At 39.9% G+C, this 26,635-nt stretch overlaps 1 protein-coding gene across 2 annotated transcripts; it reads left to right on the top strand.

Annotated features, from left to right (window-relative positions):
- The first annotated feature begins 1,124 nt into the window (after nt 1–1,124).
- OCIAD1 (OCIA domain containing 1) lies at nt 1,125–26,635 on the top strand. 2 transcript variants are annotated; one of them, XM_073342083.2, is made up of 8 exons: nt 1,125–1,270; nt 2,716–2,800; nt 6,246–6,299; nt 9,186–9,233; nt 16,442–16,571; nt 18,840–19,045; nt 22,282–22,434; nt 26,457–26,635. In XM_073342083.2, the coding sequence occupies exons 1-8, from the start codon at nt 1,208–1,210 to the stop codon at nt 26,492–26,494; spliced, it is 777 nt and encodes a 258-aa protein (XP_073198184.1). In that variant the 5' UTR covers nt 1,125–1,207; the 3' UTR covers nt 26,495–26,635. The 2 variants fall into 2 exon arrangements, with proteins under 2 accessions (XP_073198184.1, XP_073198185.1); XM_073342084.2 differs by lacking the exons at nt 1,125–1,270; nt 6,246–6,299 and adding exons at nt 13,533–13,618; nt 13,781–13,900 and having other exon boundaries at nt 2,714–2,800.

Raw genomic sequence — 26,635 nt, 5'->3', positions numbered from 1 at the left:
TATACCCTGTTGACTTTAACATGAACCTCTGTGGAGAAGTACGGCAGTTCCACTGTCATATGCGCACAAAGTTTAATGAAACAGGAAAAATGAAATTCAGTCACATTGAATTTCATGTCACAATATTGAAAGATGGACTACAATGTGTATTTCCAAATGTAGAGATCACACTATGTATTTTTCTAACATTGATTATTATTAACTGCTCTGCAGAACGCTCTTTTTCTCAGCTGAAAAGAATAAAAAACCGTCAGAGAACAATGTGTCAGGACAGACTTGATTCACTTTCCCTATTGTGTATGGAAGCGGACATGCTTTGTCAAGTCAGCTTCGATGAACTTATCCAGAATCTTGCAATCAGAAAATCTAGAAAGAAGCTATTTTAATTTCAGCATACATGTAAGTTTTGTGTCATTTTGAAAAATAAATTTTATTTTAGGATATAGTATTGTTTTTATTTTGAATTACACGCAGGGTGGGGGCACCATAATCTTTTCAGTGCTTAGGGCCTTTAAAGGTCCTAATCTGGCCCGGATTGTTTCATGAGTGAATCCTGCTCAAGTATCAGAGGAGTAGCCATGTTAGTTTGTGACTGTATCCGCAAAAACATTGAGGAGTCCGGTGGCACCTTAAAGACTAACAGATTTATTTGGGCATAAGCTTTTGTGGGTAAAAATCCACTTCTTTAGAGATGCAGGGAAATCCCACCCTCACTCACTCACAGCGGCTGCCCAGGGGGACGCACCGAACCCTTACATCCACTCATCATTCAGCCACTGGCTCGTGAGGAAAGAGCCCGACTCGCCCGGTTCTCGCGCACACCCGCAGTAGCTGGGCAGGGTCGGAGAGGCGGGGTCCGCACGTCCCAGTGACGAGCCACTGCACCCCAGCCACGCCCCCAGCAGCAGAGCGAAGGGGGCGGGGCGGGGCGAGGCGAGGCGAGCGGAACCAGCCTCCAAGACGCATGCGCATTAAGCGAGTTCACGGAGGGGTGCCTTCCTGTTGCTCCTGCCTGTCGGTATCCGTATCCGGGTCATTCTGGTGAAATTGCCCCTGGTCCCGTTCCCGCGGGGTCATTGTGTCGCTGCGGGTTTCCGGTCCCCCTCCCCCTCCCAGGGAGGTTTGTGTGTCGGTGCGGTTGCGGCACCGCCGTTGAGCCGTTTTTTTTTTTTGCTTTCTTCTAGTCCCCCTCCCCGTGCTTGCCCTCATGGAGCCGCCCGGGCAGGTAGGGCGGGGCCCCCGAGAAAGGGAGCACGGCGGACCGGGCCAGGTACGGAGGAGCCTCCTTAAAATTACTTGCAATGGAGATTTGTTGTGTATATATTCCCTCTGTCCCCACGTGCTATTGGTACCCAGGCTTCTCTTTTGGAGGCATAAGCAATAAACTAGCCTAGCCTAAAATACAAAGTGATGTCAAATAAATGGAATATGCTATGGGCTAACTCTTTATATGTAGCATTTCCATATATTGTGTCATGGAGATCACAACATTCATGACTTCCTTTCACCTCTGTGACATTTTCTGCCTGGGGCTGGGGCTCCTAGCCCCCACCATGGTGGGGGACCCTCCAAAGCTACCCAGCCACAGCAGGCAGTGGGGGGATCATGAAGCAGCCCGGCCATGGTGGGCACTGGGGGAGACCCTCCAGCTGCCCAGCTGGGGATCCTGCAGCTCCCAGCCATGGTGGGGGACCCCCCCGCTGAGCTCCCAGCCACCCCGATGGGGGGATGACAAGTGGATCCTACAGCAGCCCAGCCCCTGTGGGCAGGGGGACCCCAGAGCTCCCACTCCCCACAGCAGTGGGGGATCTGGAAGCCCCAGCAAGAATGGGTGCTGAACCCACCTCACTGTTTTGTCACAGATATTTTTAGTGAAAGTCATGGACAGGTCACGGGCTTCAGTGAATTTTTGTTTATTGCCTGTGACCTGTCCATGACTTTTAATAAAAATATCTGTGACAAAAACTCATCCTTAATTATGGATGTTCCTTTGTAATTTGAAGTTTTGCTCTTCCAATGCTGTGAGGTCCAGTTAATGAGAGAAATGTATCATGAATTGATAATGTAGAATGGCTTCTCTCTAAAAATGTCATCTTTTATTCATAGTATTAGGTGCTCACCACAGCCTAACATCACTTGGCTCTCTCACAATAATGGTGATGATCAGGAACTCCGAGTTCATGTGGGGAGTAGTGGAGGAATTGGCCAGCCTTCACCTTATAACATCTTATAGATAACTGAAATGTTTTATGTGGTTAGGACTTTTTTACTGTGTTAAGTTATAGTGACTAACACCAATATGATCCTTGTGCTCTGTGAATAGTTAGACTCTGTTTACCTTCAAGATCTGTCTTTTTACCCAGGCTTCTGTGATGGGAGGAATACAATAAGGGTTGGTATTTAAGTGTGTGGCAGGGTTTTTGGTTATTTTCTCATGTCTGGATAAGCTGCTGTGTATTTGCTTTTCAATGTTATTGTATCTTTAAAATTATATCTAAGGCAGCAAGAGGCCTGTATAGTTATAAATCTAACTAAATTAAATAGCTAATATTGCTAGCCTGATGAGGCATTCACAGGTGAATAAAGACCCCAATTTATTAAATTACAGCTATTTCAAGTGACAGTGTAGAGATTAGGAAAAGTATTTTTAAAAAGCTTCTTTCTGTGAATATTTTCATATACATATCTTTTAATGTTCAATTTTCATAATGAAAGAATCCTGTAGGTATGGCTTACGTACCAACAGAGGATGAAAGAAGAATTTTCAGGGAATGCAACGAAGAGAGCTTCTGGTATAGATGTGAGTCAAGTTTGCTGATAAACTACCTTTGTCTCCATTTTAATCTCCTCTTTCTTCCTTCTTTGTAGTGTTGTTTTTGCCATTATCACAGCTATTTAAGAATGAGAGCCAAAACCTACAAATCCTTACTCATGAGTAAGGACCATTTGTATGAGAAGCTTCACTGAAATCAAATTATACACTAAGATAAGTAATATGATGGAAGGAAAATGCTTGTCACATCTCCCTGAATACTTGATCCATTAGCATTTATGCTAACTGTTTTTAAGATCCAGTCATAGGGCCCGTTTTGCCTCTCATAGTTACACAGGCTTGTAAAGCACCTCCCCACAATCTACTGTTAGTGTGAGGGAGCCTGTGTGCTTGTTGGGGTCAGCTCCCTGACTCCACCACCACGGGGCAACACATACACTCCCTCCTCAGCCTACACAGACTCTGCTGTCCCTCTGCAGGTTAGCGATAGACACACTACAACCTCTGAGCATTTCATTGTGGTGCTCAGCTCCTGTTCCACAGTATTGACAGATACTGTTCCCAAAGGAACAGTACACCTCAGCTTACAAGTTATATCTTAGGTCATAGCTCCACTTTACACACAGCATTTAGAAATGTTTATAGTGAAAACAAGTAATGTATGTTTATTTAACAAGAATAGAGATTTGAGAAGTAGCAAGGAAAAGTATTGGCAACAAATGGTTACATGTAAAATAAAATCATAATACACATTTTAGAGCCTAGACTTAACTAGATACTTTCCTGTCTAATGAAGTTTAGCTCACCCAAAGTCTTTGCAGTATTTTCCAGTGAGGTTGACTGTGACCCTCCTTTCATAAGACAGACCATGATGATTGTTCATCTTCTACATGAAGGATCCTGGGTGTATATCAGTACACCGTTGTACCCCCAGAATCCATTATTTTTACTTGTAAACAGGATATTCCCCTGTTGTTTTAGGTGTTGGTTTTTTTAAAGCTTTCCTCTCTTCTGATTTCAAAGTCTCTTGATTAGCATCAGGATCAATAATGCAAATAGGTCTCCATTGTGATGCATACAATGAACGATACATAAGTGATCAGACATAGAGAGATAAGCATCTGCTGTCCTTTCCCTGAAGAGAACCTCTCCATGGCACATCACATCCTTGTGACCTGACTTTAACTTCAAGGCTTTAAGAACATAATTTTTGGTATAGATACTTCTTAAATATTATCCATCATTTGCAGTGTTGTTTTAGCTGTGTTGGTCACAGGATATTAGAGAGATAAGGTGGGTGAAGGAATATCTTTTATTAGACCAACTTCTGTTGGTGAAAGAGAAAAGTTTTGAGCTACAATGAGCTGAAGAAGATCTCTCTGAAGCTTGTAAGTTTGTCTCTAAATACTATCCATACACCTGTTTCTCAGTGATGTTGATGATCTGTAAGCTACTGGCTCTTGGTAGAGACCTTACATGCCACGCTTTGATGAACTAGTGTTCATATGCTTGACCTCAGAGATCCCTGTAAATGCCTATGCCCCTGCCCCACCCTTGTCCTCTGTCAGTTCACGTCAAGAGGTCCCTGGATCACAGCCTCATCCTGCAAACCTTTATACAAGTTGGCCCTCAAAATTAGTCTGACTGTTCATGCGAGTAAGGGTTTGTAGGATTTGGATGGCTTTCTAAACCATGTAAATACTAGTGAAACATGCAAAAGACTGAGATAAGGCATTTCTATATTTTTGAATTTCTGCAGCAGCTTCATGCATTTTTTTAAATTGAGGTTTTTATTGAATTGAATATGAAAATGAAAAATTCAGTGCAATGGCTCCTGTTTTGATATTCAATTCAGTTTATTTTACACTGTCCTCATATTTTCAGTTCTGAGTTATGCAGATTATCTTTCATAGGTCATTAAGGTAAATGGGACAGTTCACACCTCTTAGAACCATTGTTTGTCTCTCTGCAACTTCAGTAAGAGAACAAACATCAATAAACATATTTTACATTCAATTTGCCTCTCAGGGTATGTCTACATAGCAACTAGACACGTACCAGGCTGGCTCCTGCCAGCCAACTCCAACTTATGGGGCTGTTGCATTGCAGCGTAGACTTCCAAGCTTGGGATGGAGTCCAGGCTCTGGGACCCTCCCACCCTGCAGTATCCTAGAGCTTGGGGTTCTCCCTGCAGCCTGAGCCCCACCAGCCTGAGTTAGCTGACATGGGTCAGACATGGATATCTAGTTGCTATGTAGACATACCATCAGAGGAAATCTCTGCAGCCATGAGCACTAGAAATATTTTATTTAATGAAGGCTGAGACTGGAGCATGACTCTACAGCAAACTGAATTGTGCAAATCATAATACATGGGGCCTGTGATCATGCATTGTCTTAACAGAATGATGCTTGCCCAATATACAATGTGATTTGTTTCAATTATCAAAACAATGTTTTTCACAAAATACTGAAGAATTATTGACCAAAATGGATTGCATTATTACTTTACATTTTTCCCCCCATCCAAAAGGCCAGCACTGCTTCTTCATTTAGGAATGGCCTGGAGATTATGAAATTATCTTTTCGGATATGAGTCTTCTGTCTGTCATCTGTGCTTTTGTCATCTAAAGAGTAGATTGCTGCACTATGGTTTTTAGGAGGCTGCATCTTAATTCTTTGTGGAAACTGAAGCTAATGTAGCATTTAGCAGTCTGTTTGTTGAACAGTATGTTTTTATGTGAACATAGTGCACTGGGACCCTGTGAGTTGAACTAACTGTCTGTCTGGTTTGGGGTAGATTCCTATCTCTCTGGAAAAACCTCACTTCCCCTCAATTTTGGGATTCTCTCCCAGCATGGTTTGAAATAGCTGGAATCTTGAATTTCCAGTCATACAGCAAGAATCCTCTTTGGTCCCTAGCTTTTGGGAAAGGGAGGTAATGATGAGGGTTGTAAGTGATGGGAAGATTGTGGGTTCAGTTAACGATCATCTGATTTTTATTTTTTTTAACTAGGACATTGCTGGTGATTGGGGTGATGGTTGACATTTTAAAAAGAGCAGAGTAGTTGCTATCTTATTTTTATATATACATTGAAAGAAGTGAAATTGTTGAAACTCTAAATTAGTTTCCAAAATATTTCCACTCAGTTACTCAATTTTAGGAGGATACCTTCCATCAGATTTTTCAAATTTAAGTGTAGTGTTATCTTATTCATAGAGTTTAAGGCCAGAAGGGACCATTAGATCAGCTGGTCTGACCGCCTTTATATTACAGGCCATTAAACTTCAGCCAGTACCCCTGTATTGAGCCAATAACTTATGATTGTGTTTGGCTAACACATCTTCCAGAAGGGAATGCATCTTGATTTGAAGATATCAGGAGAGAGAGAGAATCCGCCACTTTGAAAAGATTGCAAATTATAATTCTTCTTTTTTTCTCTCTATTGATAAGCTACTTTTTCCCCCCACAGCTGTTCCTATTTCTGCAGTAAGCATGATTGTCACTCAGGGCTTAATTAAGAAAGGTAAACTTTAAAACATCTTTTGGTTTAACTTCAGATAAGTTTTACTTGTGCTCTCAACAAGGTTGTCATGCATAAATTTGATTTTAAATCAGATGTAAGTAGATTAGAAATATGTATAGGAAATATTGCGAAAACTTGAAGAGTGGAGAAATGCAAGCTTTTGTACATGTGGGGAAGAAAAAATATTCAGTAAAAGAAATATTCAGTGGTAGGGAGAAACCTCCAAAGCAGTAACTCTGAAAGAAATCTAGGGATGATAGTAGATTTTGGAATTGGATTGGAATGGAAAATACTTTAATATTAAAATATCATGATATAAATGAGGGTTTCCCCTCATCTAGAATATTGTATTCATTTGTGGTCATGTCTAAGGCTACGATTTAGTCACAGGTCATGGGCAATAAACAAAAATTCATGGCCCGTGTCCTGTCCATGACTTATACTAAAAATGCCTGTGATTAAATCTTGGGAGTGAGGCTCTGCGGGGAGACACTGGGGGCCATGACTGCGGGGGGCGCTGGGGACCGTGGCTGGCAGGCCACTGCTGTGGACCACAGCTGTTCCGGCCGGCCGGGAACCGCTGCCCGGGGCCACGGACCGCGGCTGTTCCGGCCGGCCGGGAACCGCTGCTGGGGGCTGCCGGAGCAGTTGTTGGTGTGGCTGTCCCCAGGGCCACTCCAGCAGTGGCCGGTGTGGTTGTCCCAGGAGCCACCTGAGCAGCTGGCCCTGGAGTCAGCCACTCTGGCCCCTGCAGAAGTCACGGAGGTTGCGGAAAGTCACGGAATCCATGATTTCTGCGATCTTTGTGACAGACACGGAGCCCTAGTCATGCCATATCAAAAAAGGATATTGTGTAACTAGAAGAGATTCAGATATGGGCTATGAGAATGCAAAAAAGCATAGAAAAAACTTGCTTATGGAAACTGAAAAGACTGGGATTGTTTATCTCAGAGAAGAAGCAAATAAGAGGGGATATAAGTCTACAAAATTAATTGTTATAAATGAGGTAGAATGGGAACGTCTTTTTTTCCATGCCTAAGTAAAAACAAGGGAACCATCAATGAAATGGTGCCACATTCAAAACTCATACTTGGAAGTACATATTCATGCGATGTGTAATTAAACTGGATGCCATAGGATGTTGCTGAGACCAAGACCGTGGCAAGATTCAAAACGTATTTGACATTTCTATGGATTTCAAGAATATTTAGACATAAAATATCAAGTATTTTAAAAAAATAAGTGGGAAGGGCTGTAAAACTTTACGCATCAGGGTTTAAACCAGTGGTCACCAACCGGTTGATTGCGGGGGTGGAGAGGCAGGGTTCTCCCTCTGTGCACTGCTCCTGCCTGCAAGCACTGCCCTCGTAGCTCCCATTGGCTGGAACGGGGAGCTGTGGCCAATGGGAGCTGCAGGGGCGGTGCTTGCAGAGAGGGGCAGTGTGTGGAGCCATGTGCTGCCCGCCTCCTCCCAGGGGCTGCAGGAGCATGTTGGCCCCTTCCAGGAGTGGCGTGGGGCCGGGGTAGGCAGGGAGCCTGCCTTAGCCTCGCTGTGCCACTGGAGCCGCTGGAGGTAAATGTTGCCTGGCGGGAGGCTGCACCCCAGCCCTGAGCCTCCTCCCGGAGCCAGCACCCAGAACCCTCTCCTCCACCTTAAGTCCTAGCCCTAACCCCCGTCCCAGAGCCAATACCCCACCCCCTCCTGCACCCCAACCCTCTGCCCCAGCCCTGACCGCCCTCCCAGAGCCAGCACCCTGTACCTCCTCCTGTACCCCAACACTCTGCCCCAGCCCGGAGCCCCCTCCTGCTCCCAAACTCCCTCTCAGGGCCCCCACCACGCATCCCCTCTGCACCCCAACACTCTGCCCCAGCCTGGAGCCCCATCCTGCACCCAAACTCCCTCCTAGAGCTTGCACCCCTCACCCCCCCACACTCCAACCCCCTGCCCCGGGCTCAGCCCAGAGCCCCCTCGCACACTGCAATCCCCTTGGTCCCAGCCCAGAGCATGCACCCTTCCTAAATCCCAACCACCTACTCCAGCACAGTGAAAGTGAGTGGGAAGGGGGGAGGGAGGAGATGGAGTGAGCGGTGTGGGGCTTTGGGGAAGGGGCTGGGTAGATCCTGGGTTGCCCTTAAATTCAAAAAGTGATCTTTGGCATAAAAAGGTTGGAGACCGCTGGTTTAAACCATTCTCTAGCTGTTAGGGGTTAGAAGGTGACTTCCCTGGGAAGGTAGATTACCTTGCATCTGTGTGGGGTTTCTTGGACCTTCCCTGAGGCATGTGTTAACCTCAGTAGGAGACAGGAACTGGACTAGGTAGACCAAGATCTGCTCCAGTATGATGATTCTTATGTTCCTATGATAGTTTCTCTATGAGAGCTTGTAAGACCACAACTGGAAATAGTGCAGTCTGTACTGAGTAACCCAATTCCAGAAAGGTGTAACAAAATGAAGGGAGTTAAGAGAAGAATAACAAAATGATTAAGAAAAATTCAAATTCCTAGTCACATAGCTTCAGCAGCACTTGAAACTGCAGAAAGAGGGGAACTTAGAATTGACTGAAATTGCCTCATTCACCTTGTGTTGGGGTATTGCGTTCTCCAGAGAGCGATTATACATCCCATATATACTGCAATACCTAGTTGCACAAGGTGGGATAAAGCCGGAATTTTAACTCTTGAATTTTCTAGTTTTAAGTCAGAAATGTTGTTGGGATTTTTCTTCTTAAAAAGTTAAAACAGCTCATGTAGTGCAGAGGATTAACTACTATGGCATGGTCACATGAAAAATTAAATGTTAATCTGGTTATTTAAATTCATCTTTGTGATCTTACTAAAATAATTATTTTACATATAGTAAGTAATTACTTACTTTGCTTATTTTCAGGAATTCTCACCACTCATTCAAGGTTTGGCTCTCTTCCCAAAGTTGCATGTAAGTATAAACCACATGTTAGTTCAACTTACCAGAATCTAGTTCATGAAGTGCATCAGTTACCCTGCCAAAAAGCCAAAGCAACTCAACTGTAGCCAGCTGAGTCATTTCAGATGTATCTCAGTGAACTTTCTCTGGATTTATATTGGTGTAATTTGAGATCAGAAGACTTCCCTATATGGCAATCTAATATTCACAAATTCATTATTTCTCTATCATAAATAGCAAGACTTTCAAATTCATTTTTAGTCAGTAACTTCCTTTCATTTTTCCTTCCCAACAGCACAGCTAGAACTATAATAGATAATTACTAAACATCTCTTTCAATATTATTTCTATCAGAAATAATTAAAACTTATTCAGGCTGAGTGGTGAAGTCATCTCCAATTTAAATAAAGTGGCTATTCTGAGAAGTGGGATTGTTTAATGTACTGTATCCTTTCACCCACAAATTGGGTAGACTGTTATCAGGTGAAAAGTATCATTCCTCTACACTCTGAATTCGCATGACAGGGTCTGCAAAATTTCTGTGTATAGCATTCATGTAAAACCCTGCAAGATTGCAGAAGTTCTTGATAATTATCCTCTGAGACTCTAGTAGTCCAAGATGGTAAAACAATGCATAACTTTTAAGAAATGAGAGGAGATTGGTTTTAACTTGCAGTAATGGCCTTTCAGCAGTAATTCTTTGTATGTGGTGAAAGTCATTGTAAAAGGACACTCTCAATTTAAAATCACACTACAGTATGAATTTTTTACTTGATGTTATTAAAAGTAATACTTAAGAGTGCTGTAACTGAAAGATTAAAGAAATACAAATTTTCTGTATTTTCAGTTTGCCTTCTGCAGTTAACAGTTTGTATATAGGCAGCTTCTCCTATTGTGCGGGGTCTTTCATGCTGCAACAGGGAAGAAAGAAACATTTATAATCACATTTCCTTTATTTTCTTTTTTAAATCACAAACATTTGCAGGAGACTTGGTCAGGTTTGTACCTGAAATTACTTCTCTCTTTTGACAATGACTATATTTCCAGCTGATAGTGCCAATTTAAATTTCTGATGACTCTTTGGCTTATGTAACTTTTCAGCATTATTGAAGTTTACAGGTCCAACTGTCTAATATATCATTTTAATCACATATTCCTGTTGCAATGAAATCTGCCTTAAGAACTTTGCCAAAGCATACCCATCCCACGCTTCCTGATTTGAAGGTCATAATTCATGTCTCATTTGTTTCTTTCATGCTATCTTTTTTTCCTGGTCTCTGTGTATGCACAATTAAAGGAAACCTGCAATTTTATGTGAAGGATTTTGAAATCTGTGTAATCAGAAATATAAATCACTGTTTTAAAAAAATCAGTAAAATAAAAATGAATAAATAGCAGTAAAACAGGAAGTTGTCATCGCTCCGCTCTGCCCACTTAGATTCAGATCCTACTCACATTGACTTTAATAGCAATAGGAACAGGATCAGGCCTACAATTTGTGATAAGGGAAGTGCTGCTTCAAACATATAAATGAATGAGACAAAACTATCAGTCATTTAAGGCAAGTTCTGTTTTATTTTTTGTGCCTTGAACAATACTACTACACACATTTTTCTAATAAATAATAATTGCTACTTTGAAGGGACCGCCACATATTTCTAGTTCTGAGATGTATCCCTCCTGACCTGGTGCAATTGAACTTTGGGAATCTTCAAGAAACATAGGGCTAATTGGGACTACACAAGCATCACGTTAGAGCACAGAATTCTAGAAGTCAAGGTTATAAACAGTGAAGTTCCCAGCTACCTCATTTGTTGCTTTCTATGATTGGTTGTGGGTATACAGACTTTCACTTTGTACTGAGAAAACTTTCCACCAAGAATATTTGGTTGTAGTTTTGGTTGTTTTTTGGATTGGTAATTTCATGTAGTTTTTATAAAGTTAAAATCTATGGCTGTCTGTGGCTTGGTTCTGGGACATCATGTCAAGGTCAGAGCCTAAAAGACCAGAGTTAAGTGATGTATTTAATGTCCCCCTCTCAGGTTAAACGCACAGACTTGCAGCCTGATGTGCTTTGATGATAGCCTGAATCATAGTTTAGCTTGCTGGTCTTTTATGTGTTAGTTCTAAAAGAACAGATACATTCTGCTCCATGCCTTCCTCTTGACAGAGGCCCATGAACCATACTCTGGTCAGGGAGAGGGTGGTTACTTACTTGAAGTTCCCCTAAAGTGTTCAGACAGAAGCCTTTGGTCCTAGGCTTTGCATCTTGATCCTGCTTCAGACTGGCAAAATATTGTGTATCTGGTCTTGTGGCTGTTTCAATGCCAAAAGGCTTACACTGGGCTTGTCTATGCTACAGGGGCACAGCTGTGGATGTAGACATTTTCTACAGTAATGGAACAGTTTTTTCCCTTGCTGCAGTTAGTCCACCTTCTGAAAGGTAGTAGCTATGTCGAGGAAGAATTCTTACGTTGACCGTGCTGCATCTATACTGGGGGTTAAGTCAATCCAACTATGCCATGTATGTCTCAGGACATTAGAGACATGGTGGGTGAGGTAATATCTTTTATTGGACCAACTTCTGTTGGTGAGAGAGACAAGTTTTCAAGCCACACAGAGGCCAGGTCTACGCCACAGATCTATATTGGTATAACTACGTCACTCAAAGCGTATGTCGTTATAGTCACTTAATCCCCCATTAGACAGTGTTATGTCAGTTGGAGAGTTTCTCCTGTTGACATAGCTACCACCTCTTTGGGAGGTCGATTAACCATGCTGTTCGGAGGAGCTCTCCTGTCGGCATAGGAGTGTCTTCACTAAAACACTACACCGGCGCAGCTGCACCAGTGCAGCACTGTATGCGAAGACAAACCCAGAGATCTTCCTCAGGTCTGGGAAGGAAACTTCCAACATCACAGCAAAATGCAAGGTGGAACAGATTATTTAGCATAAGTAGCGAGCACATATTATAGGGGACCATTCGAGATAGTGGTCCATTAACACCTCTGGAGTCATAGGACAAAAAGATGGGGTTAGTGAGTTACAGATTGTTGTAATAAGCCATAAATTCAGTGTCTCTGTTTACTCCATGATTTTTAAATGTCTAGCAGAGTAATGAGCTTAAGCTCCCAGGCTCATCTTTTGAAAGTGTTGTACAGGTTTCCTTTGAGGATGAGGACTGAGAGGTCAGATATAAAGCAATTACTTTGTGAAAAGTGTTCATTCACAGGTGATAAGGTATTTTGTCTTTTATCATTTTCCTGTGTGAGTTCATCTGAGAGTGTAGTAACTATGTGGGTGAAACCAGACAGTCATTACTGGGGTATTTAGTGCACTGGATGAGGTATAACACCTTGTGATAGGCATGTATAGGATCTGTGAATCTTGAAAGGTGTGTTGTAGCAGTGGAGATATGTCTGCAGGTCTTGCATCTGTTTGGTGTTCCTTTTGAGTTTGCATATGCTGGTCTGTGGGGAGCTTGCTTCTGGTGAGCTTGGAGACATTGAGGGGTTGTTTGAAGGCTAGAAGAAAGGGTTCAGGAAAGATTTCTTTCAGGGTGGTGTCTTTCAGGATGGGTTGTAATTGTTTGATGATGATCCCATATGAATTCTAGTATGGGGTGGTAGGTGAACCAGCTGGTTTGACCAGCAGAGTTCCCTCAGTGCTGAAGACAGTCTCAGTACAAGGGAAGCCTCAGGCAAAGCTCCTGATGGGGCAATCTCCCCTCAGATCTAGGGTTTGTTGGGCTTGACTTTGTGGAAGCATCTGTTCTGTTTTCCTTTGCCATGAAGCAAAGGGGTAATGTGAAGCAGAGCTCAGTGAGAGCTTCCATGATAGAGAGCTCAGTGCTGTCACATGAAGCATGAGAGCATAGTAGAGATCTGACCTTTAAGGCAATTCTTGGTCTTCCAGTATCACTGATCTCTTGGACTTTGATTCTTTCCTTTGGAGATCGTGCAGGTCCCTTGGTTTCAGCACACTTCTGTGTTCTGCACAGTGCATGTTCTTTGTTGCAGAGATCTGGTGGAGTCCTCTTTTGAATCCAGAGGATGTAACTAAATCTTCTGTTCCAGAGCCTTAATTCTGGGTCTTTCCATCTCTCTCTCGGTACTATTTGGGAGAGGATAGGAGGATCACTGTAATGGTTCCCTGCATAATGGCATTTTGGATTCTGGTGAGTTCAGTCTCTTCTTCAGGTGTTACTAATTTTTTTCCTTAGTGACCTGGTTGGTGGTGTGTGATAGTGTTTATGTAGATTCCTTTCTTTTGTCCCCAGTTAATCCCTGGATAATCTTTCCATATTGGCAGGGACCTCCTTTAACTTCTTAATAGTCAAGCAACTGTAGAAGGCCAGTCTGAGATGTCTCTTCCTCTCAATCTCTCTCCAAAGAAGGGTAAGATGCAGTCACTACTTTACAAAAGCAGTTTCTAAAAACTATTTCCCTTTATCAATTATGGTCTGTAAAGCCTATGGAACTAGGCAAAAGAAACACTTGCATGTAAACCCCTGCCTTGCTTTCCCCATTATTCAAGCATTCTGGTCAGTGTCCTTTCAGTGTTACAGGTCCCCTTTGCTTGGCCTCACTTCTCCAGTTTATGTCGTCTTCTCCAAATCCTGGAAAATCTCACCTCTGCAGTCAGTTTTCTTCAACTTGGACTAGTTCTGCAGTCAACAGGTACCCAGTCCCTTTTGTTCCTTTCCTCTCTGAGTCTATCTTTGTTTTTAAAGGCAGTATCAACACCTTCTTTGTCCCCTGTCCTGGGGAAATTCCATTCCTTCAAACCCTAGCCCTTTGAAGGGAAGTTTGAGAAAACTGCTTTTCAATAGGATGCAGTTACTCCTTTTTTCTGCCCAGGCAAGATCTTTTCAGATGCTGATGGTTTTTAACAACCAACCCATTCCTAGGCAAATGCCCTAGTGCCAACCCCCTGTCCCATAGCACAGTAAAAGGCAGCTGTAAGACATAAGGATACACACAGTTCATAAATCAAACTGGAATTTCTAAGTTGTACATTGATTCCCCGGATCATCAAAGCATATCTTCCAGAAAGGCATCCAGTCTTGATTGAACACCTCAAGAGATAGAGAATCCATCACTTCCTTTGCTATCTTGTTCTAGTGATTAATCACTCTAACTGTTAAAATGTGTCTAATTTCTAATTTGAATTTGTTGGGCTTCAACTTCCAGCCATTGGTTCTTGCTATGTTTTTCTCTTAGATTGCAAAGCCCTTTGATACCTGTTAGTGTCTCCCTATGAAAGTATTTATACGCTGGAATTCAGTCCACACTCAGTCGTCTTCTTGATAAACTAAACAGATTGAACTCTTAGACCCTTACTGTAAGGTATTTTTTCTAATCCTTGAATAATATGTGTGTCTTTTCTTCACCCTCTACAATTTTTCAACATCCTTTAAAAAATGTGGGCACCAGAACTTTATCTTTATCAGTCAAACTTGTAATCTCATTTAAAAAATGAAATCCAATTTGTTTGATAAGATCAATTGTCCATAAAACAATGTTGATTGGCATTTAATTTTATTGCTAACCTTTAATTATGTATTGATTGAATCCCGGATCACCTTTTGCCATTATTTTGCTCCCCTTCCCACCCTCTGAACCCCTCGGTCCCAGCCCGGAGCCCCGTCCCATACCCTGAACTCCTCATTTCTGGCCCCACCCTGGGGCCCACACTCCCAACCAGAGCCCTCACCCGTTTCCGCACCCCAACCCCAATGTTGCGAGCATTCATGGCTTGCCATACAATTTCTATTCCCAGATGTGGCCCTTGGGCCAAAAAGTTTACTCACCCCTGGAATGAGGGGGTGTGTTGAGCATGTTTGGTGGTTGTCTTGGGCATGCCCAAAAGAGCCTTCTGAACATCAGTAGAGGAGTGAAAAAACCTGTAATTATTTGAAAAGAATTTTTAATCAATACAGGGCATATTATTTAAAGGATGCTCTATGAAAAACTGATTTTTTTAAGTCCGTTTAAAAATTATGTAAGTTGTCTCTTTAATATATTGAGAGCTGTTTTGGAGGGTCACTTGTAATATATATTGAAATATGAAAATGTGTCTTATTTTGTTACTGTTCTTAAAACTCAAGTCAGGTAATGAAAACTAAAGGCTCTGATGTTAACCAACTCATCCATGTTCCACATAGATTGTATTTTATTGTATACGCTTAAAATTGATATTCAACACTTTAAAAGTGGGCAAGGGATAAAAAGAAATTTAGTTTATTTATGGATTTTGTGTGTTAAATGTTAACTTCGTATATATTCTGATTTACCTAGTTTTCTTTTAAAAGGGATTATGGAGAAAGAAATATAAATGGATATTCTTGACTATATATGAAGTGTTTGAAGAAACAGTTCCTTAAGAAACACTGATTTTGCTAGGCAAGTTACTGGGTCATTGATGTAAGACTTTCCCTTTAATAAACCATAGACTGTCCCCTTTTTTAAAAAAAAAAACAAAACAAAACATTAAATGAAATGACTAGACAGATACCTTCTCTGCCTTAATGACTTATTGCCAGTCAGAATCTTTTATTAAATTCAAAAAGTGACATTCTTGACCTGTGAAGTAGGGCTGTTCACGACTTGAAATTACTTTTCTGTGAGTTTTTGTTCAAATATGGAACAACTTTATTATTTTTTTAATTTTAGAATTTTCTACAATTTCCAGATTTCCTATTGAGTCTAAATTTTGTTTTGAAAAATAAAGTCTGTTTCCACAGACTCTGAATGAAATTGATGAGGCTCTCTGAGCTGCTCAGCTGGAAACCTTAAAGCCCTAGCTCTAGTCAGTTTCCAGGGCTGCCAGGCCTACTGTTATGCAACAGGGAACCCAAAGTGTTGAGAATCCTAGCTTGAGACCCTTGGGAGTCTTGGTCCAGAGATCTTTATGATTGTCATCCTTCTCTCCTCTCAACTGCCACATCTGATGGCTGCCTGCTTGTCTCAGGTACTTCATTATGACTTTGTTCAGCTGTCACCTTACTCTTTTAAAGTACCTTCTCTGGACAGGAGTACCAAAGAAATGTTAAAGATGCTGCCTTTTTTGTTCTTTAAATCAAAACTGAAGACTAACTTATTTTCATTTGACACTATGGCACCGTGTACTACATTTTTAAATGATTCTACTTTTATTGTAAAGTGTATTGATGTTATGGTGCAGAGTATGTCAGAGTTGCTCTTTTCTTTACATATAAGTTGCCGGTATATGTGGATATATTGCTGGAAAGATTTCTTACATGTCGGCCTGCCAGGAGAAATTCAAGAGACTGGAGAATTCCCCAATAGGAGAAAGTATACGACAAGGGCGCAGACCTCTTCCACATGAGTAAGACTTCAATTCTTTCACTTTCTTTAAGTTCTTAATTTTTTTTTTTCTTTCTTGTAAGAAGTTCATAGAAAGATCAGGGCTGCGTTTGCAACTTGCAATGATCTTGAGAGCTGAATTTTTCCTTCCCTTCCAGCAACTTGTTACCTCCAGGAAACTCATTCTTTGTGAATTCACAAAGCAGCGGCATCAACTGAAAATTATAGTTTGAGCTCTGTTAGGTACAACAGAGTATTTTGTCGAGTCAAGCAAAGAGTGCTTTTGTAAGCAAAAATGTACTAGAGTGTACACTCAGACTTTGGTTTCCTGTGGGATTTACTCATGATAATATGACCTTGCACAAGTTTTCTCTTGATAGTTTAGAAGACAACTGAAATAAAATAGCTTCACTTGTTGGAAGTGTTCCAGTAGTTTAGTTTGACTGAGGGTGAAATAGAAAGAGGGTGGAAATAATAATAAAAGGAAAGAGATCAGTAAGCAATACTAGCTAAGGAAGCCGTATGGTGGACAAACTTATTACTTTCCTTTGTTCACAACTTTAAAATCTATAATAGTGGAGAAGCATGACGCCATTATGCTCTATTTGTGAAAAACTCATCAAGTTCTTTAAAATATTTCCTGTTTTGTTTCAGAAATGTTTTCCTACTTGATATGGTTTTTAATAACATTAGTTTTGTAACCTCTGACCTATATAAATCTTTATATAATTCACTGCTCAGAAAATGTTATTTGGATAGCAGTGAGCAGTAGTCTAGTTTATGTAATGGTTACTGTTACATAGACAGACATACTTTTTAAAACCTTTTAACAAGGACTTGATTGATCTCTTAACTGCTTTCCAAACTGGCTCTCATCAAGCTCTAGCGCACTAAAAATAGATCATAGCCAGGGCAGCACAAGGGGGCGGGGTGGGGGGAGGCGGTGTGAGCTGCTGCCTCCAGTAAGTTCCTAGCATCTGATGGGCATGCACTCAGCAGCTATCCCCTTTTGCTGCTCACACTGCCGTGCTTCATTCTATTAGTGTGCTAACTCAAGTATATCTCGTCAAACTGGGAATCCCACTCCCAGCTTAAAGTGTAGACTTGCCTATAAACGTGGTAATCTTATACCTATAGGACAGTCAAGAAAAATATATACACAGGATAACTGAATTACATCCCCGCCACTTTTTGCTTTCCTTTTTCTAGCCTCCTGAGACTCTTCCGTGCCCCCTTATAAAACGTTCAGCTTCCCTTCTACCCCACCACCCCCAAAAGTGAATATGAATGCTTAAATATATATATACACGCCATGTTAAGGTGGTGTTTTAAATAATTGTTGCGGGAAAAGGGAAAGGTTAAAATAACAATATATGGTCAATATAAAAGGTGTTGCTTTTATATTGTTAATTCTGTAATAAGATATATGTATCTATATGTGTAAAGACAATGTAACTGTAATGTCATATTGTAAGTGATCGAAAATATGAACAAATAAAATCTCCTTCTCTCCCTTCTCCTCCAAAAAAAGTAAGAGATGAATCAGGCCTAAATTACTACAATAGACCATTTTTTTTGCATGTAACCAATTGATGTCCTCTTCTTTTAAAAAAATTGTTTCTAATCATCATTCCCCGTGTTAATTTTGTGCCAGAAAACTAATTCAGCAAGTCCATATAAGAGGGAGGAACATAAGACTTTTGTTTCCTCAAGATAATTCTTTTGTCCACAGGATAGCTACTGTGACTTTTTTTTTTGGTATTGATAAGTCATAGCAGCTTCTAATGAAGGGTTTTAAGTTGCATCTTGGCTTCTCAAACCACACTTCTTCCCCCAAACTTTCAAAAATAGCAGCTACTGCTAGATTCTTATGCCACCACTAGCTCATGCAGGCACACCCTGTTCTATCTGTCTGATGTGTTTTGTCTGTGTCTGAACTGTCTTTGGGGGCAGGGATTGTGTCTTACAGTATTTATCTTGTAAAGTTCCAAGTCCATGACTGGTACTCTGTCTATATTCTGTATTTTTTTTTTCAGATAGGACTCAAGTTTCTTATGTATGCTCCTTTTTTAAAGTGTATATGTGTTAAGGAGGGGGACATACAGATCTTTTTGGACAGTTTAAGCAGAATCAATTACCTTTTTCTTTTAAAATCTGTTAATACTTAGTTTTAAAAATTAATTGTATTAAAACCTTTAATCAAGGACATTTTATTCCTCAACCCATCGTGTGTCATGTGCTTTAATTAAATATTTCCAATCTTAATATCCAATTGTGTTGTTTTTTCCAGATATGCTGCTCAAAAATCAGAGTTTGCAAATTTGCCTTCTCAGTCACCTTTTGGATCTTCTCCAGCAGCTGAAGCCCCACTTTCTTCCAGCTATTCACATGAATATAGTTCAACAGATCAGTCCGGCTCTAATTATGCACCAGTTCCATTCAGTTCTTCTCTGAATGAATCCTCTCCTACTGGAGTTACTGAACATAATGCCCCAGGTATGGCTTGTCTTAATAAAGTTTATAACTTCATAGTACATTAATTCTTGTCTCTGTCCTGGATGTCTCTTATCTTCAGAGGTGAGAAGAATGTGAAAGTAAAGCTTCTTTTGTCATGATGATAAATATGGTATATCCCCTTAATTTGCTTGGATGTATACATTCTGTATATTCAAATTGCCTTGTTTCAGCACCTGTACAAATATACAGTATTTTTTAGATTGCAGTGGTTTTTGATACTTTTCTTTTTGGAACTTCAGCACATTCCTGTATGTTGACACAAAGCACATCGATCTACAGTATGTTTCTGTTTTAACATTTGTCTTTTTAAAACCAACTTAACTTATATTTTTTTTAAAAAGATAACTGCAAGTAAAAATTTTAATTTACAATATAGGGTTCTGTTTTCTCTTGCAACAACTGAGGACATCACTGAGCCTAAAATTTCCTGCATCCTTCATGCTGCTTTAGGTGTTAATGATGTCCTGGACTGTTGCAGGGGAAACACAAGATCGTGAACTCAGGTCTTGGATGGTACCTAAATAAATATTATGATTTTTCTCTCTGTGTGTGTAATTTTAATGTACTTTAGATTTTTAAATTTAATTTTTGTGAAAAATCTTTTCATTATTTGACTCTAAAAGCCCCTTCACACAACTAATTTTTGCAAATAGATTTAGGGGCTGACATTTTAGACACATTCATAATCTTTATGGCTCCTTACACTGAAGCACTTGAAAACTGCAATTTTAACAGAATCCAGGAGTTGCTCTCTCCATGTGTGCTGAATTTATACAATAATTGATAATATATGAAGGGGAAAAAAAATCCAAAATAAAGTATAGAAGTGACATTCAGAGGAGGAAATGTGTGCAGAAATGAATGCTTGCAGAAGTGAACTTGGAGCTGGCAATGTACACATTAACATTATGCATAGGTTGATTTTGATTTTTAACTGTTTTTAATTAACTGGGTTTATAAAACTGGACAGTAAGGAATAGCATGAAAGAATAATGAAATAAATATGTAATTAATCCAATATGGAGTTTTTCCAAATACAGTTATCCCAATAAGTCTAAGAAACAACCCACCTATTGATAACAGCAGCATTTTAATGTATAAAACATCATATTCTATCAAAAATCCTGATAACTGTTACCATTTAATGCAGACTGATGGTTTCTCCAGAAATGATTGCCTTTAATATACAGATAGACTGATATCTTGCTCTATTGAAGGACCTGCTGTACATGCTTTTGCTATTTCTGGAAGGACCGCAAGCCTGTATGCAAATCATAAACTTATCTGGATTTCTGAAAAGTCTAATTTATAAACTTAAATTTATTCCAAAATTATTTAGTTTTGTTATGCTTTTGTCAAGTGACCAAAACTTTCTCATCCACCAAGTGTTAAACAGCTTAAATCTTTCTGGTAATTTAGCAATATCAGAATGAGAAAACATAAATTAGTTAGTATTTTCCAGTTCTCACGTGTGCACAGAGACTGACAGTTTGTCTATCTCAAGCATAAATAAGAGAAAATCAATGAAGTAAGCTCAAAAATCAATCTTGATCTTCCCAAAAAAAAAAAAAAAAAAAGTAAAACTCTTGTTTGTTTCCATTTCTGTTTGTGATCCGATTTATAAATTTAGCTACTTTCTTGGGATTTACAAAGCTGACCATGTGTCATTCAAAATTAATAATAGTTCAGCCAAAAAAACTGGAAGAACAAAAAGAAAATGTAATCAGGCCCTAGAAGAGTCATCATACCCTGAAATAGCGTTCTCCCCCTTCCCTTATTAATTGTAACTCATAGTCCCAGATATGTTGATCATTCACATAACCCATGATAGTGTTTACTGCTCAGTTTCTTGGATGGGAGAAATCTTGCAGATTGTAACATCATTAATGGTGTATACCAAAATCAACAGTTTGTCATTTTGCCTAGACATCTTGCTCCTCCTCTTAGGTCATGAGTTGAAATCCTAGCCCAATTGAAGTCAATAGGAGTTTGCCATTGAAGTCAGTGGAGCCAGAACTTGACCCAAGGAATAAGTGAGCCCAAGTATTTGCATTAACTCATATGAAATTTGAGTCTTATTTCACAGAGTTCAACCTATTTATCATTTTTTTTTGTTTGATAATCTCCATAATAATTAAACTGAGGTACTTCACTAGCCAACCAAGCAAAGTGACTCTAATAGTTGTAGAACAACTGAAGATGTAAAACAGCTCAAATTTCTGGTTCTTCCACCCCCCCCCCCCCACGTTGCATCTGATTTTCTGTTCACCAAAGGTTTTGTTTATTAATCACCACTATATATTATTTGAAATGCTCTGTCAGTAGTAGTAGCACAAAATCATGGTGCTTAAATAGATGAATATGTTCTTATTTCCTAAACATGACTGGACTAGACATTCTTACTTTTATTCAGGGTCCCTCAAAGATATGACATTTTTAATATTATTGGGGGATGGTTAGGTTTTTTTTCTTATTTTATCCAAGAAAAAGCCTAAAGAGCAATAACATTTTTGACAGATTTAAAATGGGGGGGGGGTGAATGAAATCAAACCCACAAGCCTAATAGTGCTTAGATGCCATGGAGTTTGGGCACTTTATAAATACTTAGGTGGCTGATGCATAACATCCTTTTCTCTTCAGACCAGTCTGATTTTCCCTTCTCCAAAGTCTTCATTTTTAAAAAAAAAGTTTTGCTGTGCTTGGAATGCACAGAATTCTCTTTATTCTTTAGAGTCTGAAAATATGGAAAACTCTTGCTTTGGGTTGCGCTATCTGCTCAGACTATGACTGCTGTACCATACTGATGTACTCCCAACAGAGCAAAACATGTCTCTGCTGTCAGTCATGATCTAGGTGAACTGCTATCTGCTTGAAAAGCTGTTTGTGGCAGTGCTATACATAGAAATTCTGCTTTATGTTCTTATTTGTGTGTCACTACTCAGTTTTCCCAGCCCACAACTACTTCATAACATTGGTGGCATCTGAGAATAAAATGAAAAGTTTCAGAATGTATAGAGTGCTTTTACAATACTTTTAAAAAACTGAATTGCAGTTTAGGATTGTGGCTGTAATGTGTCCCATTTCAGTCTCAATTGAGCTACAATTGATTGGCATGTTAAAAAAAAATGTTGGGTTAATTGCAGCTGTAATCAAGTGTAGTTGGGTGTTGCTAAATCTTCTCACTGCATATATGTATATATATATTTTTTTTAAAGAACCTGTTCCATTCCTAGAAGAAAGTCCTAAGAGAAAAAGTATCTCATACGAGGAGTTAAGGAATAGAAACAGAGAGACATATGAAGGAACATTAACACAAAAGGCAGAGACTCCAGTCAAGTCTTCACAGGAGAGACCATTTAAAAAAGAAGGTAATCTGATGCTGAATTGCTGCAGTACATAGTGAACATGGATGCCAAAGTAGCGTTGAAAAGGGTTAGAGTCTTGTGCTTTCCTTTAAGAAATCCCTAAAGGATAAACAAACAGTATCTTGAGGTGCAAATGACAGAATTGTGTTTCTGACTTAGCTCACATTTGAACTGATTTCCTTTCTATGTATGGCTTATGTACAGCATATTATATAGTTTCGTATTTCAAATTACTTCTTGTGTTGGAAAAAACATTGAAGCTTCAGTAGAAGATTATAATGATGGTACTACAATGATCAGGTTATCCATTTAGAGACAAATTGTGAAAAGCTTGATTAGTGCTTGGCTGCCTAGGCCTTTAGGCATATGGCTACGCAGCAAAGAAAAATCTGCAGGGTGTGCCAGCTGAATTAGGTTTGCAGGGCTTGGGCTGTGGGGCTGTTTCATTGCTGTGTAGATTTCGGGGCCTGGGCTCTAGGATTCTGAGAGGTGGGAGGGTCTCTGAGTCCATCAATCTACACAGCAATGAAACAGCCCTGCAGTCTGAGCCCCACGAGCCTAAGTCAGCAGGCATTGGCCAGCCATGGATGTCTAGTTGCTGCATAGACATATCCAAATAAATAATTTACTGCATCACCGCTCTTTAGCAAAGGGTTTGATAACTAAGGTTTCTGACTGAGTTTTTTAGCTCTTGAAAGGGTGTATGTTAAGTTAGCATTCTCTCAAAACAGACCACATACCTGTTTTTTAAAACATATTTTATGAATTTGGGGATTTGTGTAGTGTAGAATTTTGAGGGACGTGTCATTGTTTGCAGATGTTTACTGTTCTATGTTAAAATTTAAAGGAAGGAACTAGTACTTGGCACCAGTGTTGAGATTTTTGTTTTCACGCTGGAAAACAGAACTTTAGACAGTAAAGAATGAAGTGACCTTCAAAATGAAATGCCATTCAATCAGTATAAAGCTATCTTTGGGAACCACACTTCTTACTTTGAATAAAAAAATTATTTTGCTGTTTAATGCACTGCAGGATCTGTCACTTTGAATCTTCAGGCATTATATTCAGGCCCCCATATACTCTGCATCACAATGGAACCAAATTCTGCAGCAACAACCCTTTAATTTTGTGGCAATGTTAATTTATTCTATCACTGTGAAATACTCTACATTTCTACACCGCCCACCCGCATACGAACATATGCAGTTTTAGCCCATAGCTGAAAATATCAATTGACATAAAATTCTTGGGTGAACATTTGAAACACTGGTTATTTTCAAAGATAGGAGTTTTTTCACTCTATTTTCCATGGGGCCTGTAATACAATTAACTCCCCCTTGTGGGAAAAGCTGTAGAGCAAATGTAGCTGCAGGCTGGTCCTAGCAGGGCAAGGAGATAAAATATTGAGCACCTGCCTGGATCAAAATGATTATTTTTGTGGCAGACCCTCTGAATTACATGGATTCCTGGGGAAAATGCCAACTCCTGTGGCTGTGGAATTCATGATGCCATGATTAAGATGAATGAGGAAGTTCACACCTCTTAGCTATTGTTCCAGGTTGTCTGTAGATTCAGGCAACTGACATTTCATCTGTGTGCATAGTTTCCTATTCAAGGTTTTCTCCACAGCCATAGAGACTAGAATCATATTTTCTTTAAATGAAAGCTCAAGTTCTGGAGCAGCACTTTGTGGCAAGGAGTAAACTCCACCGCAAAGTCTATGGCTATGGGATTGCAGAATACAAAGGTTCACAATTTTATTTATACTTTTTAATTTAGGATTTTTTTCACTATGGAACAATGTTTAAACATAACATAGGATCACAATAGATAGAATGTTATGTTACTTATCAGCTTTTGAAAATGGCACATGAGTAGTTCACTGAGCTTTCTACAAATAACTTGTAAATGTGGTTGCTTGCACTGTTTAGGAAAGTGGAGTAAAAGCAAAACTAAAATAAATGTAAATATTTGCTGGATAATAAATGACAGAAGTGCATGAAAGTCTGAAATTAATTTCAGGGAACTTACTGATGTCACTAACGGAGATGGTTCAATAGTAGAGCTCAGTGATTTTTTCAGCCTGTTTACTACTTTTCTTTTGAAATGTTAGATAGCTTTATAATAATGAGTAAAAACAGGAACTAAAGTTTAGGGTTTGCCTGCTTTGGGTTTAACCTCTGTGCTCTTAGTGTGCCTGCATAATTCCTGCTAAATTGCTGAGGAGTGGATGCTCTTCAGCAGCAGTCAAATGATAAGCACTGGGGCTCCCTTACAGCAGTTTTTTGGGGTTGGGAGCAGAAATCTGCACAAATCGTCAAAATTGAAACTATATTGGGAGGGTAGGGGGAACATCTACAACACCCTTCTCCTGTCCATGCCATTCTCAGACACCTCCAGTAGAGTCCTTTATCACTCTGTGCACGCACACATAACCCTGAGGCAAGCCCCAGTGCCCACGAGAGCCTTTTTCCTTGGAGATGCATCTCCCTTTTTTCTGGCCTTTATGTAAGAAAAGTGCACTGGTTTAACTAAAAGTGTAGTTGTAAACTGATGGGGTTAAACCAGTGCAAAGAGCTCTGTGGACCCTCTTCCTTTGGTTTTAAGCCATGCATATTTCAGTTTAGCTTGTCAATTAGAAATCAACTCAAGCTAAACTGAAATAAACCTGGCTTAAACTAAAATAAGAGTCCACACAACATGCATGGATTTAACCAAATCCATTTAAAATTGCACTTTAAGATGAAGTCAGTGCAACTTCCTCATGTAGATGTTAACAATGACAGATGGCACAATACTACCATCCTTGTAGTCACTTAAGCCCATTACTTGGGTATCATCTTTGAATCCACCCTCTCTCTAACTCCAAACATTCAGGCTGAAGCCAAAGCTTGCTTCTTCCTTCTATGTAAGGTCCAGTTCTCCGTGTGCACCACGTAAACTCTCATCCTGTCTTGTCCTCTCTGACCACCTCCTTTCTGGCCTCCTGATATTCCCCTCTCCTTTAGAATCTTTGGCTGGTCTGACCATATTGTGCTCTTACACACAATTCCTGACAGCCCAGATCCTCCTACTGGCTCACTTCTCTCATGCATTTAATTCAAGCTTCCCCTCCCTTTAAGAACCAGCACAACTCAGCACCTACTGTCTATCTTAGGTACTTGTATACTACAGTAATGGGGGGGCCTCACAATCATTAATGTACTTACCCTCTCAACACCCTTGTGAGGTAGAAAAGTACTATTATCCTCATTTTACAAAGGGGGAACTGAGACACAGACCAAGTGACTGGTCCAAGGTCCCACAAAACATAGGTGGCAGAGCAGGGAACCCAGCTCTCCAGAGTCATAACCATTGGTCCATCTTTCCTCTCTTTTTATATTTATTCTTGTATCTTATTGTAACCTAACTCTATATCCTGTTTGTCTCTCCCAAACAAGCACCTTTTCATTTTCTTCCACACTGCCTTCACTGGACTAATCCATAAAACCATTACCTTCCCCTCCTTCAAGTCTGTCTCCAAGGCCCACTTCTACATTGTAGGCAGTTGCCAACTGTTAAAGGCTAGGTAGTTGGCCAGTGGGGATTACAAATCTCTCCTTTTTGTTTTAAAACAAATATAAATTAAATATATAACTAATTACCTTGTAGCCACATAACTGTGCATATAACAAGACTATGCAATATTTGTATCTGTTATTCTTTCCCTGTTTCTTCCAATTGTTTGGTACACCCACTTGTTGCATCTTGTTTTAAATTAATTATAAACTCTGCAGGGTAGGGATTAATGTAATTGGTCCCTAACCTGACTGGGGCCTTTGAATACTGCTATAATAAAAACTAATAATGCCATCTTTACCCTTTCCCTCATTTTAAAAAGTACTAGACACTCACTAAAGTGTAACTGTCCCTAATCCTCACACTTCGAAAACACAACACATTTACCACAGTTTCAAATCACTATGTAAATTAAACTTATGTATTTAAACTATTTAGTTGTATATGATATTTTTTCTTTTTTCTAGTTAAAGTAAACAAGTATGGAGATGCTTGGGAAGAGTGAGAACTGAATCTTTGCATGTACTGAAGGAAGTTATCTTCAATCAGCTAACTTCAGCTCCATCTGTGTTGGTCATGAATATCTACACACTTTGGTGTATTCTGCCAAACTGAAATATATTCTAATAAAGGAGACTAGATTTTA

This window comes from Lepidochelys kempii, chromosome 4 (assembly GCF_965140285.1).
Source record: "Lepidochelys kempii isolate rLepKem1 chromosome 4, rLepKem1.hap1, whole genome shotgun sequence".
Taxonomy (NCBI): domain Eukaryota; kingdom Metazoa; phylum Chordata; order Testudines; family Cheloniidae; genus Lepidochelys; species Lepidochelys kempii.
This window is presented reverse-complemented; position numbering and strand designations above follow the sequence as displayed.

Excerpts from the sequence above, each read along its gene's own strand:
- OCIAD1 (XM_073342083.2), top strand. The coding sequence starts at position 1,208 with ATGGAGCCGCCCGGGCAGGTAGGGCGGGGCCCCCGAGAAAGGGAGCAC. Across the intron at positions 6,300-9,185 it reads TCAGGGCTTAATTAAGAAAG|GAATTCTCACCACTCATTCA; the intron begins GTAAACTTTAAA and ends GCTTATTTTCAG. Across the intron at positions 22,435-26,456 it reads GAGACCATTTAAAAAAGAAG|TTAAAGTAAACAAGTATGGA; the intron begins GTAATCTGATGC and ends TCTTTTTTCTAG.